The sequence below is a fragment of the Xyrauchen texanus genome, chromosome 33 (assembly GCF_025860055.1).
Source record: "Xyrauchen texanus isolate HMW12.3.18 chromosome 33, RBS_HiC_50CHRs, whole genome shotgun sequence".
NCBI lineage: Eukaryota > Metazoa > Chordata > Actinopteri > Cypriniformes > Catostomidae > Xyrauchen > Xyrauchen texanus.
The window spans coordinates 9,147,778-9,163,217 of record NC_068308.1 but is presented as its reverse complement, the minus strand read 5'-3'; the positions used below and the strand labels follow the sequence as shown (position 1 = coordinate 9,163,217).

Below are 15,440 nucleotides of genomic sequence, written 5' to 3'. Positions count from 1 at the left end.
GAAATATGTGACAGACTCCTGTTCCTTGATTTGCACTTAAGTCGTGATCTCCAATAAACAACTTTTGTTATGTTGAAATTAAGTGATGATCACAAGTGAACCATGGACAAAATGTGCTTCCATACAAACCTGAAAGGGGCTGTCGATATTTTACATTGGTGTATAAATGCTTATGGTTTATAGAATATGTGCTTTTCCCACTGTACTCCCAGAAAAGTTGAATTCTTTCCGCTGTGTTGACTTGTAGTTGGGCTCCATCCTATGCCATTTGTTATCCTGAAATACTGCTTTTGTAAAAGTTTTCTTAAGTGTCAACACATGCGCTGAAATTGTCATAAAAGTGTCGTTTAATTGCACATTTGCTTTTTATGACACTATCGGTTAGGTTTAGCTTTAAGGTAAAGGGTAGGGAGGTTGGTTTTGTAATTTAAAACTTGATAGTTATGTTTTTACACAATGGACATTTCACCTCAGAACTGCCATGATACGTGTAAAGGTGTGGTCACATTTAACGTTGCACGGCGAAATTACGTGGGTGAAATACACTCATCTCAATGGGAATATGCACAATGGACTTTTGGTGTTGAAGAATTTCCCTCGCGGATTTCGTGTTTAAGCTTAAGCTTTGACTGGAAAATTTGCCACATTGACCAATAGGAAGTTGCTTGGTTTGGCAGTGTTTCATACACAGCTACACTGAATATATTCACAATTGCCAAGGATATAATTGTAGAAGCCCATTTCTTTTAAACTTAAGTCTCACAGAGTATAAAGTGCAGCATTAAAAAGAGGTGATTACTTGACGCTCAATGTGCGCCCATGCCTTAATGAGCCATGTTATATAATTTTACTAAAATGTCACCACAGTCATGTAATTTTAATGAGATCAGCCCTTACAATATGGTTATTTTAAATATAAACCATTATGTTGATATATTTGCAGGAAATTTTACTATATTGGAATATATACCTTTACCATGATATAACATTACAATATGACAAGATTTTGCTGATATCTGCCCAACTTATGAGGTCTTAAATTAAACTATCGAAGTCCACTGTACATCTACTGTACAGCAGATATGTGTTAAGTAAAGCCTGGCAATAAACAGTATGCCAGCATTAAGATTTTTTAAATTGTGACACTATTTTCATGACAGTTTCCCCCCAATTTTTCATTATTTTACCCACGCACAGTTTTGCATTTCAACCCCTTCACATTAAACTCCAAATTTCTCATTACTGCATTGGCCGCTGGGGCACGGGCATGATGCCAACAGCTCAAGTGTGTTCCTCTGCCCTCCTGAGCCCTCATCTCACTCTCGCCCAACTGGCATACACCCCCAGCCTATTATTTCACTGACAAAGTGAGGCTCTATTAATCTACACTAATTACAACTCTTCACAGCTTAACAGAGCCCAACAAAGCTCCTAATAACAGGACGTCCTCTAAGGTAACAAATTATTTAAATTAAATTTCTTTAATTGGAAAATCATAAACAGCAGAGCAGGTAGGGACTTTGGCAGGTAGGCTGTGGGTGTATGCCAGTTGGGCGAGAGTGAGATAAGGGCTCATGAGGACAGAGGAACACACTCGAGCGTCTGGCATCATGCCTGCATCCCAGCATCCAATGCGGTAACAAGAAATAGGGGGTTTAATGTGAAGTGGTTGAAATTTTATAATTGTGCATGGGTAAAGTAAGTACAAAATTTGGGGAAAACTATAATTTTAAATATGTAATTTCTTATTTGTAATTTTGATTTTGTATTACAAAAGGACCAGGACATGTTTTTGACAGGTTTTGTGAGGGTTGGGAATCAAGAACCAGTCGAGAACTGCATGTTTTCATCAGTTCTTGAACGTCCATGAAAGGAAATTATGTTTCTAAATCAAGGAAAGAACTTTTGAATTGAATTTGATGAGAAAATAAACAGACAACACATCTGTCTATTGTGTGTAACAACAGCCACACAGCGTAACACCTGTAGTTATGAGCCGGTTCTTAAGCACTAAAGAGTCATAATTTGAATCACAAGGAAATCTGAATCGTTTAAGATATCTTTCACCCAAAAATGAAAATTCTGTCTTAATTTTCTTCCTCACATTGTTAAAAAATCAGACTTTCTTCTGTGGAAGAGAAAAGGATATGATAGGCAGAATGACAGCCTCAGACACCATTCACTTTCATTGTATTAAAGTTAATCGTAACTGAGGCTAACATACTGCATAAAATGTTCTTTTGTTAGGCTCCTTTATTTCTTGATTAATTATCCCTTTAAGTGGAATTTGAATAAGATCCAATATCGTTATATTACGATTTCCATTTCCATCAGGAGAAAGGTCAGGAAAGTACAAAACAAAGTTACACACACTCTCAAACGGAAATTTCTGGCAGTACATGATATCCATCTGACTGAGATGACTCCAGAGTGCAGAAAGCGACTGCATAGCAAATAGTTTGGAGATCAAATAGAGAGAGGGGAAAGAGAGAAGGAGCGGAAAGAATGTTGGATGTGGGCATGCAGTCTTACCTTCACTTGACCCACAAAAGCGTTGGCCTCTTCCTCTTGAACTGTGAGATTGAGGGGCAGGAGTGGATCGAATACTGGGTCATTATCGTTGACATCAGTCACCACTATATTCACCGTAGCAGTCGAAGTCTGCCAACAAGAAACATTCAGGTTACTTACATCTTTGAACGCAGCTCTCTAAAGAAAAACATTACACTGATTCAAGCTCAAGGCTTGCATGTGAATAAATTCAAACGTTAAACTGTTGAATTACATTAATTTAGTCTCTGCCTGGTAGCGTACAGTGTTTGCTTTCATAAACAATTATCCCTTCTCACTGATTAATTTACATAGAACTTGCAAATGTGGTAATATATTTGCATTCATCATCAAGCTTTGAATGGGGTCTAATGAAAAATATCCACAGCTGTTGAGCGGATTAGTGCTTCAGAGTATAGATCCCCTCAACAAAGTGATGCCGGCAGCCAAATTAACATGCTGGCGGGAGATGTCTGCTGTCTACTTTTCAAATAATTAACTTTCAAATAACTAACAGTCTACATTTCAAATCATTCACAAAGTGTCTCATTTTGAAAGACGAGCAATGGAAAAATCCAAACATTTAAAAACACTCAAGAGAACTTGTGTAGGCAGACAAATTATTTACACATTCACTGATAGGCAAAAGACTATGACCACTGACAGGTAAAGTGAATAATGTTGATCATCTCCTAACAAGGTCCAATGCCAAGGTCTGGGTAGATTAGATGGAAAGCGATCAATCTTGTACTCAAAGTGTTGGATACAGGAGAAATGGTCAAGAGTAAAGCTCTGACCCACTTTGACAAGGACCAAATTGTTATGGAGCATTTCTGAAATGTCAAGGCTTGTGGCGTGCTGAGTGACTCCAGTCAGGCTTCCTAAGCAACCAATAAGCTTGGTTGCTATGGGTAGGTAGAGTCACGTTGGGTTAACCTCCTTGTGGTCACTATAATGTGGTTCTGCTCTCAGTGTTGTGCGTGGTGAGTTGTGCGTGGATGTCGCGGAGAATAGTGTGAAGTCTCAACACGCACTGGGTCTCCGCGGTAACGCGCTCAACAAGCTACGTGATAAGATGTGTGGATTGACTGTCTCAGACGCGGAGGCAAATGAGATTCATCCTCCGCCACCCAGATTGAGGTGAATCACTACACCACCACGAGGACTTAGAGCACATTGGGAATCGGGCATGCTATATTGGGGAGAACAGGGGAGAAAATAAAAAAGGATAATAAAATTGTCTACAAATTGGACATCACGGCTCACCCTGCATTTGTTGTTGCCTGCTGCAAATTTAACACAACAGAAAGGTTGTAAAGTACACAGAAGGCATGAAGTGTTCTCGACTGTCACCAATAGCAATTCGATTTTAAATTATTTTTGTAATTACTAATTTTTGTCACATTTGCAAAATTTTAGTCGCACTCTGGAGCCCTGAACATCATGTAGCTATTTGCTAAAAAAAAATTATAAATAAGAATGTAAGAAAGAAAGAAAGAAATACATTTGCAAGCCCTTTCAGGTAGCATGACTTTAGCTGGCTTTGTTGGAAGCGCCAGTCTACACAGGTTACAGGGAGGTGAGGGCTGTTTCTGAGAACTTTTTCTAAAAAAAAATCCTTCAAACTATTTTTTTTTATGCACTCAACAGGTTGGGAAAAGTGATGGTTGCAAAATACTTTTGTGAGAAATGAATGAACAAGCAAACAAAGAACAAATTAGAGAACAAATGAGCCAGGCCTTTTAGATGTTCTCAGCAGACTGGAAAAAGTGTTTATTAATTTAATGATTAAAACACTTTCACAAGAAAAGAAGATAAACAAATGTAAAAACAAGCAAATGAACAAAAAAGCCAGACCTTGTTTTAGAAAAACAAATCAAAGGAAACCAAATTTTCAGCAAGAAATGAATAAGCAAGTAAATGAACAAACAAATGAGCAAACAAACATTTTTTTTTTATTTACACTAGACTGTACAATGAGAAAGCAAACAAAATAAAAAAACGTTTTCAAGAAATTAATGAGCAAGTGAATGAACAAACAAATCACCAAAACAAACAAACCAATAAATTAATGAAATAATTAATTAATAAACAAGCAATGCATTTTAGAAATTCTCACTAGACTAAAAAGCAACATTTACTGTATGTAACAAATCAAACAAAACCTAATACTTCTGCAAAAAATTAATGAGCAAGCAAATTAACACACATGGGATGAATATACTCTATGTAATGTTTTCCACTATCTACATTAAGCCTAAACATCGTTTTGGTACACCTTATATGTTTTATTTTGCTGTTTTGAAAAGCCTTACTGTTTGCGAACATTCACACACTGGCAACAGCCGCTGGGGGAGCATTTGGAAATGAGGACATACTAGACCGCATGTAAAACATCAACTAATATGACATTCAAATGTGTTATCAAAAACGATCTGCCTCATTCTGAATAGAATTCACATGAGATCATTATAAGAAGTTGATATAACCTTTTCATGACTACTTAAAGTGTAATATACATTGTACGCAGTAGATAGTGAGTAATTTGTCATGTTTACATTCTGTATTCATGGCGCTTATGTACTAACCTGCTATACGCAGCAATAATATGTACCGGTTACGCTTTATCTTAATTCATAATGACACTGATAGTACTTCAAAGATGGGTATATAAAAGAGTGTTAATGGGCAGAATACAGACAAAAGAATGATGATATGAGGCATACTTTGGGCAGGTGTATGAATGACGTTCAGTTGCAGTCGGCACATGAGTAAAGCAAAATATCAAACAGAGTGAATGAGAACTTAGGAGTATTTGCGTAGATTACATTTATTTGTAGACTAATTCAACAAACAAAACCCTAAAAACACATGAAACTTTCTTGGAAAATATCTCTACACAAAAGATCATACAAAAGTTTGCACCAGCTCACGAAAATATCTGCACACTGGTGTGTTCATCTTGACTGAGCTCCAGGTAACACCTACCAATGACGTGGACCAATGGCAGTAAGAAGGTGTTTATCAGCCAGAACAAAGATTTATTGAAGGTTTGCACTGCAGAGCTGTTGCGAACCACCAACACAAACTCAAAAACACTTTCATTTTGGCCAGATTTTGTTCGAAATGACGTCAAACCCATTCGATCTTTGATTTCGTGTGAAGTATTCCAGGGCTTTAGAACCATGCAGACTCAGCGGCAAACCAACAACACAGGGACTGAAGGTGTTTCCCTCATAACCCTCATAGTTACTTTGCCTTTTTTAGGTATTCTGGCATCCATTTATGATGAGTCAAAGCCAATCGTGTTACTTCCTCTAAGCCATATTGGAAGTAATATTCCAGATGGACAGTGAATATATTCCATTAATTAGCAGATATGTTTTTCCCATCTTGCTTGCTTATTTGTTAAAGGTTTAAATGCTGGAGTATTTGGCAGATTGGCTGTGCAAATTTGTCATGTGCATTCAATAAAGCCTATGCTGTGTAAAGTAACATAAGGTAAGCTGATCTTTTTGTCAATATCACAAATCTTTAAGACATGTCAAGCTTGGAACTACTGTATATAGCGACACTTATGAGGTATTCTTACTACAACACTAACTTGCAATAATATTCTCCTGAAACCAGAGTGACTGCTGTGTGCATTTTACATTTCCCTTTTTGATTTGTAACTAGTAGCACCTAATAAATGTAAATAAATAAATAAACAAACATTCTAGACCAAATAGTTTTCCTAAAAATGGATGTCAACATATGTGGACAGCGGGACAAAGTTTTGACATTTGTAATAATATCAAGCTACAGAAAGTCTTTTATTATTATTATTATTATCAAATTGTTTATTATGTTTCAAGGAGTGTTAGTTATTCATGTTTTTGATATATTACAGACATTACATCAGAATTTACCATAAATAATTCTGAATCAAGTTAATAGCCAGCATCACCCAATCACTGCTTACCATGTTAAAATAAAATTATACATTATAAATTCTGAAACTTTGTACTGATTAACATTGTCCCAAATATGTTGAGTGATCCAAACACCCTGAAACTGAAATTTTGGTTGGATTTTAGGCATGAATGCACTTAACTGTATAGGAAATCTAAAGGATGCTCCCTTGCTCCCTATTTAGTGAATTACTTCACCTCCAGTGTGCTGTCTGTCAGCACTGGTCTCAGAACAGTTCGAAATGCACCTTATTTTCATTCAAACTCCATAAAATGCTTCTGAAAGCTTTTTTTTTTCAATGTGAAAATGCACAGTAAATATAGGATTTCTAATGAAAAGCTAGCACTTTTGTTCACTATAGTGTCTCACGATAAATAGCTAACATTTTAATAATGGGTTATTGGATGAAACGTTTGGTTACTTATGTAACCTCCGTTCCCCGAGGGAGGGAACGACACGTTGTGTCGGAGAAGCGACACTAGGGGTCTCTCTTGAGCGCCGATATTCACCTCTGACCTATTGAAAAGGGCCAATGAGAGTTGGCAGTCAGTATTTGCATACCCCGCCCCCGCATACGGGTATTTAAGCGGGGCAAATACGGAAGTTTAGTAAGGATTTATCTGAGGAGCCGGAAATGGTCCGGCCACAACAGTGGATCGGTTCAGCGACATGGCGGAGGAAAGACACAACGTGTCGTTCCATCCCTCGGGGAACGGAGGTTACATACGTAACCAAACGTTCCCCTTCTGTCGCTCTCTCCACGTTGTGTCGGAGAAGCGACAATAGGGGACCCATTCCAATCTTGCCATGCGCTGAACCGTGTACGTGAACCGCCGATACAGAGGCGGGCAGGGATTCCATCCAGTGCCACGCATTGTCCGTACCTGGCTGCACGTACCCTTCCCCAATACCCCATAAGAACATGGTTACCCTGGGAGGGGAACAAGGCGATGTTTGCCAACATGGGAACGGGCCAGCCTGGCTGGGCCTCTTTTCTCTCTATGTTTCTCGCATAGAGCAATCACGGCCGGGGCCCTTACATGCATATAGGGAAGGGGGTCTTATCCCAGACCCTGCGGAGACCACACCTGCCATTTTTCTTGGGGGAGGAAAAGTGGTAGACACGTCACACGGCCATCTTAGAGCTCATGTGGAAAGTATGGTGCGGTGGAAGATCCAGCCTCGAAAGGGGGGAGTTGCTACAGCACGGCGACCGAGGCAGCTGTAACTGCCTAAGGGAGACACGGGGGTCCGCTTGAAAGGGGACAGAACCGTGGAGTTACACACAGGGGGAGTCCGAGCAGGAGGCCTTACCTGTGGAGCACCTATACCAGTACAGGGTAGCCATTAGGGTACCCGCAGTGGCTTGGGTCGGCGAGTTCCTCCGCTGAACCGCGGAACCGGAGGGCTGGGGAGGAATCAACCAGGGGCCCGACTCGGAGTGGGGCGCCCTGGGAAGAAGGCGCACTACTTTACCTTGATGTCAGGAAAAGGGCGCTGGGCGCAAGCGATCCACCTGGCCGGTCGGTCTACGTGTTATCGAGTTCTACGGGCTCGGACCTGACAAAACACGAGACGCAACCGACTCAACTCGGAGGTTGTAAAACCTCGCGAAGGTGTTGCCCAACCCGCGACTCTGCAGATGTCTGCTAGGGAGGTGCCCCTGGCCAGTGCCCATGAGGACGCTACACCCCTTGTTGAGTGAGCTCGGACCCGCAAGGGTAGGGGCACGGCCTGGGTGTGATAAGCCAGTGTGATGGCGTCGACAACCCAGTGGGCGAGCCTCTGTTTGGAGACGGCATTCCCTTTCTGCCGTCCCCCAAAGCAGACAAAGAGCTGCTCAGAGCGTCTGGTGCTCTGTGTGCGGTCCAGGTAAATGCGCAGGGCGCGCACTGGACATAGCAACGAAAGGGCTGGGTCTGCCTCCTCCCAGGGCAGCGCTTGCAGGTTCACTACCTGATCTCGGAACGGTGTGGTAGGAACCTTGGGCACATAGCCCGGTCGCGGTCTTAGGATCACAGACGTATCTGCCGGACCGAACTCCAGGCAAGTGTCGCTGACAGAGAACGCTTGCAGGTCCCTGACCCTCTTGATAGAGGTGAGCGCGATCAGCAGGACCGTCTTAAGGGAGAGGGCCCTGTGTCCAACTGATTCAAGCGGCTTGAAGGGAGGTCTCTGGAGTCCTGCCAAGACTACCGAGAGATCCCAGGAGGGAACTAGGCCTGGCCGGGAGGGATTCAACCTCCGGGCGCCTCTCAGGAACCTGAGGATCAGGTCGTGCTTACCCAGAGATTTGCCGTCTACGGGATCGTGGTGGGTGGCAATAGTGGCAACATACACCTTGAGGGTGGACTGGGACAGCCTCCTGTCCAGCCTCTCTTGTAGGAACAGAAGCACTGACCTAATTGCGCATCTCTGCGGGTCTTCAGCTCAGGAAGAGCACCAATCTGCGAACAAGCACCACTTTAGGGCGTAAAGGTGCCTGGTAGAGGGGGCTCTGGCTTGGTTAATTGTATTCACAACGGTCGCCGGTAAGCCGGCTAGCTCTTCCGCGTCCCGTCCAGGGACCAGACGTGGAAGTTCCAGAGGTCTGGACGCGGGTGCCAGAGAGTGCCCCGTCCCTGAGAGAGGAGGTCCTTTCTCAGAGGAATTCGCCAGGGAGGAGCTGTCACGAGGAGCCTGAGTTCCGAGAACCAAGTCCGAGTGGGCCAGTAGGGGGCCACCAACGTGACTTGCTCCTCGTCCTCCCTGACCTTGCACAGCACCGGTGCAAGAAGGCTCACTGGGGGAAATGCGTACTTGCGCAGCCCAGAGGGCCAGCTGTGTGCCAGCGCGTCTGTCCTGAGGGGAGCCTCTGTTAGGGCATACCAGAGCGGGCAGTGGGAGGTTTCCTGGGCGGCAAACAGGTCTACCTGGGCCTTGCCAAACCGTTCCCAAATCAGCTGGACCGACTGGGGGTGAAACCTCCACTCCCCGCCGGGCCGGCGTTGTTGTGATAGCACGTCCGCTGCGACGTTGAGCTTGCCGGGGATGTGAGTGGCACGCAACGACCTGAGTTGCTGCTGGCTCCATAGGAGGAGACTGCGGGCGAGTTGTGACATTTGGTGGGAGCGTACGCCGCCTTGGCGATTTATGTACGCCACCACCGCGGTGCTGTCCGATCTCACAAGGACATGTTTGTCCCGAACTAATGGGAGGAACTTCCTGAGAGCAAGAAGGACGGTCAGCAAATCCAGGCAGTTGATGTGCCAACGCAGCGGGGCCCCTTTCCAACGACCCGCTGCTTCGTGCCCGCTGCACACGGCACCCCACCCGGACCGGGAGGTGTCGGTTGTGACCAGAACACGTCGGGACACCTGCTGCAGGGGCACTCCTGCCCATAAAAAGCAGAGGTCTGTCCAGGGTTGGAGTGTTTTGAGGCAGGTGGGGGTGATTCTTACCCAATGCGTGCCGTGGTGCCATGCTTGTCTTGGGACTCGAGTCTGGAGCCAGTGCTGGAGTGGTCTCATATGCATCAACCCCAGCGGCGCGACCGCCGCGGAGGACGCCATATGCCCCAGGAGCCTCTGGAAAAGTTTTAGAGGGACCACTGTGCCTGGCTTGAATGAAGCGAGGCAGTCCAGCACCGACTGAGCACGCTCGCTCGTGAGACGTGCTGTCATTGAGACTGAGTCTAACTCCAGCCCGAGAAAAGAGATGCTCTGAACCGGAGTGAGCTTGCACTTTTCCCAGTTGACCTGAAGCCCCAAGCGGCTGAGGTGCCGGAGCACCTGGTCTCTGTGTGTGCATAGTAACTCTCGAGAGTGTGCTAGGATGAGCCAGTCGTCGAGGTAGTTGAGTATGCGGATGCCAGGCTGTGGGGAGGATGGAGGGTTCTAATCCAACCACACGCTCACGGAGGCCCGGGAAAGCATGTCGGACATCTGAGCGTCGTCCTCAGCCTGGGCCTGCTGGCCCGAAGGCGGCAGTCCAGGGGAGTCCTCGGCATCAGACACCACACTCTCCGATGCAGCGGCGAGCTCATCCGCTTCGGACTCGGGAGGATAGACGGCCAGGCCGTGAGGCGAGCCGCTATCGCCGCGAGCATGGACGGGGACCAGCGAGCATGTCGGGGAACGGGAGTTGTTTATCCAGTTTTGCGGGGGGCTACCCGGCGAAACTGCACCCGCTGCCGCCCCCAAATCGCCCCCAGCACCAACTGCATCGTCCTCAATCCCGTGGGAAGAAGGAGCAATGCGGGGTGCAGCTGGGGTGGCTTGCCTTCTGTTGAAAGCAAGCTGCGACCGCAATGTGGTCATGGTCATGTTCTCGCAGTGAGAACATGAACCATCCACAAACGCCGCCTCGGTGTGATCGCGGCCCAAACACACGAGACAGCGCCTGTGGCCATCTGAAGCGGAGAGGCTTCTACCGCATCCAGGAACGACACAGGGGCGGAAAGGCATCTTGAAAAAGACGCGTCCTTAAAAGGACGTTCAACACCGCTGTGTTTGCTCTTTTAGAGAAATTTGCTCTTTTACAGGAAATTACTCTTTTAATACACAGTGTGTGTGTGTGTCTGCGCTGTCGAAGCGCTCAGGGGCAACAATGCACGCCGTGCAAAGTACAGAGAAAGCCGCTGTTGTGCGCCGTCAGATCCAACAGCAAGCAGATCGTCAGAGATACAGGAACGTTCAGGGTGTGTATTCTCGCAGCAGACTGCAAACAGACCATCGGCTCCGAAGAAATTTTCTGACTAAACTTCCGTATTTGCCCCGCTTAAATACCCATATGCGGGGGCGGGGTATGCAAATACTGACTGCCAACTCTCATTGGCCCTTTTCAATAGGTCAGAGGTGAATATTGGTGCTCAAGAGAGACCCCTAGTGTCGCTTCTCCGACACAACGTGGAGAGAGCGACAGAAGGGGAACTAGAAACTCCAATGTATTTACTTGCAGGTTTCAAAGTAAAAAAAAAAAACGTAATTAGGTTTCTTACCAGATACAGTTTTGTTGTTGTTTATCCAAAAGACAAACTCTGCAGTGATCAGCACCATGTTGTTTTGTCACATGACTCCTTTTTTTGTCAAATTGTACCCCTTTACTGACAGACCAGTGTCTTCTGAACTGAGATAAAGTCAGTTTAAATAAATTACAACTATGCGTTGTGTATAGCAAAGCCATAAAACTAGGGTATAATGTCAATTTTGAAAGATAACATAATCTGCATTGCAATAAGACTGAAAGAATTGAACATGAAATAAATATTGTATTTTGTTGGTAGAGTCTGAGCCACAAATGCTGCTTCACAACCAAGTTCAGACAAATATTACTACTATCTGGTAACATTACTTCTGTACATTCAATGTTTATAATGCTATTACTATATATCGGGTCCTCCCATTTAAAAATAACTGTAGTTTGAAGCTTCAGTACAGTGGTAGTACAGTTGCAGTAGTATATACTGTGTAACATTAGTCACAATCAGGACATTACTATGGTTTGTGAGCAAGTTCTACACTGCACAACTAAGCATAACTACAAAAGTTTCCATGACTTATAAGATGTCGTTAATTTTCAATTGTCAAATTTCTGGCTTGACTAAAATAATATCAATACCCCTTATGTCCAACTATGAGAGTACTCACTGTGACTAAATGTATTTTTTTGCAGAGGGCTGGAAAGCTCTCTCTGGTGGACTTTGGCCATTTTCTTGGTGCATTAATCTGGCTCTCTGATCGCTCCCTGAGCAAAGTAAACAGCCTTTGGAGTTACCTCTCCGGGGACGGAGGTCAAGTACTGAGTGTCGCCCAGGGCCCTTAGAAAGTGCATACTTTTGCCATCTCTCCTTTACGCTACACTCTGGAAAGGACAGTTTATTTAATTCGGCTAATGACCACGTGGTTTAGCAAAGGTCACTGTAATTTAACAAACCTTTCTAAACCTCACCTGCTCTCTGCAGCCTTCCATCTTAAATGTACCCTTAATTCTAGACTATAAGATAAGATGAGTGGTCATGTAGGGGCATTTGTGGGTAGATGGTGAAATGAGATGGAGAGTTTTCTCATCTTACTTTCATGAGCTAATCACACAGGGACATCATTATCAACAGAGCAGGAGAAATGAGAAATCATAGTTCTGAGAATTCTACCAATTAAGGTGTGTTATGAATTGTGAATGATAAGGGGATATAAAAGGGATAGTTCAACCAAAAATGAAAAGGCTGTCATTTGCTCAGAATCCTACAGTATGTCTTGTGGAAAACAAAAAGGAACATTTTCCTGAGTTGTACTGTTGCTCTTTTTCATGAATGGGAGCTGTAGCATTCAAGCTTAAAAACACCATGTCTTCTAAAGCCATAAAATAACAAGAAAAAACTACACGGTTACTGTTGTAACCTCCATTCCCTAAGAGAGGGATCAAGATGTCAGTCAGTCAGGTTTTTGCACTGAGGAGCCGAGAATAAGGTATGGGCGTTTACAGTGGTAGGTCTAGTGCCGTGGAAAAAGAGACACAACGTCTCGATCCCTCCCTCAGGGAACAGAGTTCCCTTTCTGTCACTCACTCGACGTTGTGTCGAATGAAGTGACATAAAGAGTCCCATTCAAAAGCACCATGCACTAGCCCGTGTAATGTGAACTGCTGACACAGGTGCTAGAGGCAACTGTATCGGTTGCACATAGCCCTCCTCAACGCCCCCAAAAGAGATGTCATATACAGACCTTAGGTTCCCAGCACCCCTGAGGGGAGAACAGTTGCTAAATAATATTTAGCAACTTGGTCCCATGCTTGGTCCCACTAGCATGGGACCAAGCCTGGCAGCCGCAGACTTTTATCTGTCTATGTCTCTCGCATAGAGTGTGGAGCGTCTGGGGCTATCTTAGTGCTATGAAATGCATCGGGGAAGGTGGTCTTTCAGAATCCTGTTCTTTCAGGGGGAAAAGACCCTGCCGAGGCCACATCCTTCCCAGACTAGGGGGAGGTAACATGTGGAAAATACGCCATGAGGGTTGTGAAGCAATACGTGGGAGTCGCGCAGTGGTAGGTCCTGCCTGATAAGGGAGGAGCCCTACAAGCACTGGGACCGGGGGAAGTGGGACTGCCCAAGGGAGACGCGGGTCCGCCAACAGGGGGACCGTACTGCAGAAAATACACCACAGGGAGTTGCCCTGTCGGTTGTTCCGCATTACCGAGTTCTACCGGCTTAGACCTGACAAAACACGCGATGAGACCGACTCAACCCTGAGATTGTAAAATCTCGCAAAGGTATTGGGTGTTGCCCAGCCCGCTGCTCTACAGATGTCTGATAGGGAGGTGCCGTTGGCCAGTGCAAACAAGGATGCCACACTTCTCGCCGAGTGCGCTCGAACCCGCAAGGGGGCGGGCATTTTCTGGGTCTGGTAAGCCAGCAAGATGGCGTCAACAACCCAGTGAGCTAACATCTGTTTGGAGATGGCGTTCCTTTTCTGCCATCCACCTAAGCAGACAAAGAGTTGCTCTGAACATCTAAAGCTCTGCGTGAGGTCCAAATAGATACACAAAGCACGTACTGGAAACAGCGACGAAAGGGCTGGGTCTGCCTCCTCCTGGGGCAGCTCTTACAGGTTCACGACCTGATCCCTGTAGGGGGTCGTAGGAACCTTGGGCACGTAGCCCGGTCGCGGCCTCAGGATAACGTGAGTATGTGCCAGATAGAACTCCAAGCAGGTTTCGCTGACAGAGAATGCTTGCAGGTTCCCAACCCTCTTGATGGAGCCAGCTTTAAACCTTCCACAAATTGACCCCATTCACTTCCATTTTAAGTGCCTCAATTTTTGTTTCTTTTAAAGAAAAGGAGGGACGACTCAAAATTATTTTTTGGTAATCAACATTATGACACAAATGCTGTCGATTGATCTAAACTTGTATTAAACCTGGAATATTTTGTTAAGTTTCGTTCTGTTCCCCTGTATTAAACTATAATATGACTTTAGAAGACTTGAAACATTGCACGGGAGTCAAATGGACCATGCTTATGATACTTTATTGTGCTTTTGCATCCTTTTGATTGTAGTGTGTGCATGAAGCGATGATGAGTAAATAATGACTTAATTTAAATTTTTCATTTTTTAGGTAAACCAATCTTTTAAATTATTGGTACTTGACAGGAAATCATTTACATTAATTTGTTAGTAAAGGTCACAGTACAGTTACACTAAAGACATGGACAAATCTGAGTGAAAATGTTGTGCTTTAAGCAGGATGTTCATGCACTTTCATCTGGACGAGGGCAAGTGATTATCATTGAGTTTAGAGGTGAGCAGATTACTCGAGTGTCCTTGATGCTGGTTGTAAACCATCTCTTTCATTGAGGACTACTAAGTGAGATTTTCTCAGTTGGTTCATCCAGTAAGGGACATGGGCTTAATGAGAGAGTAGAACGGAAGAAGGTGCTTTATAATTAAAAAGCCTGTTCGGCTCATTTATCTCCATCATCACAGCATGATCACTCCATTGTAAGATGCACCTCATTTTCCTCTATTTAGATCAATCACTATGGGTCTCTGTAAGAGTGGAGACAAGAGAGACAGGTTGGAATCTGCTATGAGATGTTAAAGGAAGTCAAATACTTTTGCAAGCAAAAGCAAATGGAAAGCTTTTTGAGCAAATGAACAAAAAAACAGATGAACAAAACAGTGAAAAAATCAGTGTGTGCCATTTCATCGATTGATTGACTGACTGAATGAATCAATCGAGAAGACGTGTCTTTTCTTTCCTTACACACTGTCTACATTGGACATGAGCAGTGTGTTGCGTCAAAAGAAAATTACTCCCAGTATAATCAATTGTGCTGTCTAAATTGAAAGCGTCCATTGCGATGTGTTGTGGTGCGCATTCAGTTGATCGAACGGCAAGTTTTATTTCTGACGTGCTGCGATCTACTCAAGCCACTTTATTATCCCGTCTGCCTTTAATAA

The 15,440-nt window shown here is 44.4% G+C and overlaps 1 protein-coding gene across 1 annotated transcript in view; it reads right to left on the bottom strand.

Moving 5' to 3' along the window:
* Positions 1–15,440, bottom strand: part of LOC127627230 (protocadherin-15-like) — a 505,252-nt gene that overhangs the window by 191,017 nt on the left and 298,795 nt on the right. The window contains exon 19 of the mRNA XM_052103574.1: positions 2,533–2,661. Within this exon, the coding sequence (XP_051959534.1) occupies positions 2,533–2,661 (129 nt within the window). The remainder of the gene's footprint in view (positions 1–2,532; positions 2,662–15,440) is intronic.